The 4,590-nt window shown below is 37.3% G+C and overlaps 1 protein-coding gene across 1 annotated transcript in view; it reads left to right on the top strand.

Moving 5' to 3' along the window:
• The first annotated feature begins 3,258 nt into the window (after positions 1-3,258).
• Positions 3,259-4,590, top strand: part of six7 (SIX homeobox 7) — a 4,171-nt gene continuing 2,839 nt past the window's right edge. The window contains exon 1 of the mRNA XM_037683027.1: positions 3,259-3,829. Within this exon, the coding sequence (XP_037538955.1) occupies positions 3,422-3,829 (408 nt within the window). The 5' untranslated portion in view covers positions 3,259-3,421. The remainder of the gene's footprint in view (positions 3,830-4,590) is intronic.

Below are 4,590 nucleotides of genomic sequence, written 5' to 3'. Positions count from 1 at the left end.
GGGCACCAGTGACCCCCCCAGTCTGCAGGTATATTCTAGTTTAACCTGCTTGTTTTACAACCAAAGACTTCAGAACTGCGATTTATTACCACACTGGATGGCGCTCGTGCTACTGTGAAGGGAATATGTAATTTATTGATCCGCTTCCTGATACATTCAATATTATTTTACCATATTAATAATCTTTATAATCAATTTACTTTAAGGTAACTGTGAACGGTAGGCTATTACAATGCTTTGATTTCATGACAGGGTCAGTAGCTGGCTAAAGACACTTACCACCTGCCCCCGTAAGAAACATTGAAAATGTTTTCATTTCTGTGAGACTGTTAACTTGTTGGTGAAGAAGAAAGGCAGGTCTCTGATGGGTTTCTACAAAACTAACATTAGAACAGGTCGGAAACCCATGAGCAAGGCATTAATAAGTTCTGTACTTGTGATGCGCTGACTCTGTGAGTCTGCCTGTTCTCCAAAGCTTAATAAGTTTGATAAACACATCTGATCATCTGTGGATCTATCTTTTTTCCATACGACACTAAAATGTTAAATAAAACTAGAGAAATTGCATTTTCTGCACAAATGCAGTATGCTTACTGCTGAAGAACTTGCTGAAAAACAACTGAAATTAGCTAAAAAATAATAAATAAATAAAAAAAACGTGACTAAGCCTATCCAACAATTTTCAGTCAGGTCATCTGGACTAAGTGACTAAGCCTACTTTAGTAGAAGAAAGCAGAAAGAACACCTATTTGCTGAATTAGGTTTAAAAACATAGAAATGACCACAACAATTAGGAACAGATTACTTAAAATTCATCTGACTGACGAAGCCAAGAAAAGCTGAAATTAGCACAAAAAAAAAAAAAAACAGCTGAAAAGTAGCTAATAAAGCAGAAAGAAGCTTATATTACCAGAAGGAAGTTGAGAGCACATTTTTGTTGAATTACACTGAAAAAAGTTGAAATGAGTGCAAAAAATGTGGAAATAGCTGAAAATGCTAATGTTAGCATAAAACAGCGAAATAGTAGCTGAAATAGCAGTAAAAGCTGAAACTAGCTGAAAAAAAGCTGAAAGGAACATAACCTGAAATGAGTAGAAACACATTAATTAGACTGAAAGTAGCAGAAGTAACCACAAAAAACTTGAATTTATCTGAAAACAGCTGAAATTAGCTAACAATGCTAAAAGTGTAGCTGAAAATGTAGAAGAAGCTTAAATTATCAAAAGAAAGCAGATACAGCACATCTGCTGAAAGAAGCAGAAACAAAGACAAAAAGTAGAAATTATCTGAAATAAGCTGAAATTAGTAACAACAAAAACCTGCTGAAAAGTAGCTAAAAAAAAGCAGAAGCTTAAATTACCAGAAGGAAGTTGAGAGAGAACATTTTTTGCTGAATTAAGATGAAAATAGTTTAAATGAGTGCAAAAAAATGTGGAATTAGCTGAAAAAGCTAAAATTAGTATAAATATCGAAATAGCTGAATTAGCAGAAATAAGCTGAAAGGAGCAGAACAATCTGAAATTAGCCGAAAGAAGTTAGAAAAGCAGACAAAGCAGAAAGAATCTGAAAGGAGCACAAAACAGCTGAAAAAACCCCCAACTGAAAGTAGCTGAAAAATGTTTAAAACTGCACAAGGAAACTGAAGCAGAACAAAATGTGAAGCAGATGAAGCAGAAGTCAAAGCAGGATTGTCCTGAAAGAGCTGAACGTTTTGATAGATGAATTGTTGAAATAGCTTGAAAACTGCGGAACGAGAAACGCACCAAAACGTACGGAATAAAAATGGATCACAATAATGTGAACGCTTCATTAGAATGCAAAAAATAAAATGACATAATCATCAAGACATTAATAGTCTTTGTAGTGTCTTGGCATTTTCACTGTGGAAAATGTGCACATCAGCTTTACGCTCCTTTTGGACCAAATGTTTTATAATATGTCTCGTCTTTATCGTACTATTATTAAGTTTATTTTATTAATATTTTTGTTCAAGGTGTTATTTTTAGTAGTTGTTAAATTGCTTATTTTGGAATGCACTATCAGTGAAAACAAAAATGTGTTTTGCATTTTTCAGCTAACAAAACAAATGTTAAAAGTTTAATAAAAGTTGCTAAAATGTCCCAAATTACACATTAAATCAATCGACAGTTACATGCAGACTGTAATCCTATGTAATCTGAGGAGTGTTCAGAAGATCTCAAAAAGTGGTTACCACCCAATATGGATTAATTTTCTTTTCTTTCAGTGGTTAGAAAATAGCCAAACACAAAAATCACACAAAAAATAAAATAAACAGAAACATTGTAATGTGTCATTGAATCCTGATTTCTGTAGAACATCTTTCTGTTGTCTGCCACTCACGTCTTTTGTAGTCTGGATTTTCATCCCCCTCACCTGATTTTAACCTAGATGACCTGACTGCAACCTTTATACAAATCTATATAATCTCACCTAAATTAATCTGCGTCTGGTTTGTAAAATGAAACATAACTTTTTTTTTTTTTTTTATTGAATCTGCCTAACTTTGGGCAAATTGAGTGTAATATGTTTAAACAATAGCTGACAGATGCTGACAGGATCTTTAGTCTGATTAATAATAAAAAAAAAAATTGCTCTAAGGCTGATTAATGAGCCACTGAACCAGGTTGCAGATTATTAACACTGTCCTGACTTGCTCCTACATTTACATTGATGTCCGGGGGCATTAGCATCACGTTGAGTGGTCGATGGGGATAGTGTATCTGCAGCCAATGTCTGTTTTAATTACAAGGGTATTAGCCTGTCTGCTGCAACTTCACATGATCCTAGCCTATTCAGACCAAAAGTTGGGGTGTATTTGATATTATTTTCATATGAGCAAAACCATCTTTTAGGGTCTTTCTAAATTCAGACAGCCATAAAGGCAGAAATACAACTCTGATTCTGCTAATTTGTTTAGAAACTTAACAGCTTCTACATCCTCTCTGTCCATCATCTGCTCTCCAGGCATGGCATATCCTGAAGATCAGATCTTTTAAATAATCTTCCCTCACTTGTTTGCTCACTACGGTCATCCTGGCAGTCAATGTATCCTCAGGCTAAGCCAAACAAGCTGATCAGCCAGGCACCTCTGCACACACTACCCCCCACTAAGAGGCTAATGGCCGGGATGTTTAATCCTTCTCAAAACAACTACGGAGATGCTAATTGTATCTAGATATAAATACTGACAGCCACTTGTCCTCTTTCTTCATTTGTCTCTGCTCCCTGGTCGCATCACTACGGGGCTTCTCGGAAGCATCAGCCCAGATCCCAGGAATAGCTCAGGTCTACAGGCGAGGCATAAATAAAGTTGGAGCAGTTTCAAAAAGGCAGCAAGTGCTCAAAGCTCTGCAAGTGGACCTATGAGTGAAGATTTCAGAGCTACAAGCGAGAAGGTGAGATGTTCCCTTTGCCGATGTTCACTCCAGACCAGGTTGCTCGGGTGTGCGAGAACTTGGAGGAGACCGGGGATATAGAGCGTCTCGGTCGGTTCCTTTGGTCGCTGCCTGCTGCCGTCCCTGGCTCTGCCGGGGAGGCCCTCAATCGGCACGAGTCCGTGATGAGAGCGAGGGCGCTCGTGGCCTTCCACAGGGGGAACTTTGATGCTCTGTATCAGATTCTCCAGAGCCACAGGTTCACGCGGGAGTCGCACGCCAAGCTCCAAGACCTCTGGCTGGACGCACACTACAGAGAGGCTGAAAGGCTCAGGGGGAGGCCACTGGGGCCTGTGGAGAAATACAGGATCCGCAAGAAGTTCCCACTGCCCCGCACCATTTGGGATGGCGAGCAGAAGACACACTGCTTCAAGGTAAACATGCAAACTAAAACCTGTGTTGTGTAGCGCAACCTGTGTCCTTTGTTTTTGGGAAACACAGATGTAGCATCACATTTAAAATCCAAAACATCCCTTAAATATTGTAAAACTTGTTTTTTCTTTTGCAAAGGTGATTTTTAGTCTGATGTAGCTTGAGCTCTTAATGTGCTGCAGTTATCCTTCTGCCTTCAATTAAAACTAATAGCTTTGTTGTTTCACTTTAAGATCAAAGATGTCCTACACTTATCTCCTTTATACTTTAAAATGCTGTTAATAATAATAATAATAATACATTTTATTTGTAGGCGTCTTTCTTGGCACTCAAGGTCACCTTCCATAGTCTAGCATATAAACAGACACAATATTATATACACAGTAAAAAATAAGTGCAAAATAGAATTTAAATAAGATGGTGCAGTTGCACATGTTCAACATGTTGCTGAAGACGAACTGCTGCATAAAAATTACTCTGCACAATGAAAGTTGGAAAAATGATCAGAAAACTCCAACTTTAGTTGTAGAAGTTCAGATAAACTGATTATGGCGTTCAAATATGTCAACTTTGTAGCTTTATTACTAATAATGTGATCCAAAAATGTATTTCATGATTATTCTATCACACATATATGCTCAGATTAGTCAAATTATCCCATGACCAGGACTAAAACTGACTAAAACCTATATATTTCTGTAACATTCCCTATTGGTTTTTATTTTTACCTATAAAAATAACCTGAGAAGCTGCAATGTCTTGA

This window comes from Nematolebias whitei, chromosome 1, assembly GCF_014905685.2.
Source record: "Nematolebias whitei isolate Nwh7 chromosome 1, NemWhi1, whole genome shotgun sequence".
NCBI lineage: Eukaryota > Metazoa > Chordata > Actinopteri > Cyprinodontiformes > Rivulidae > Nematolebias > Nematolebias whitei.
This window is presented reverse-complemented; position numbering and strand designations above follow the sequence as displayed.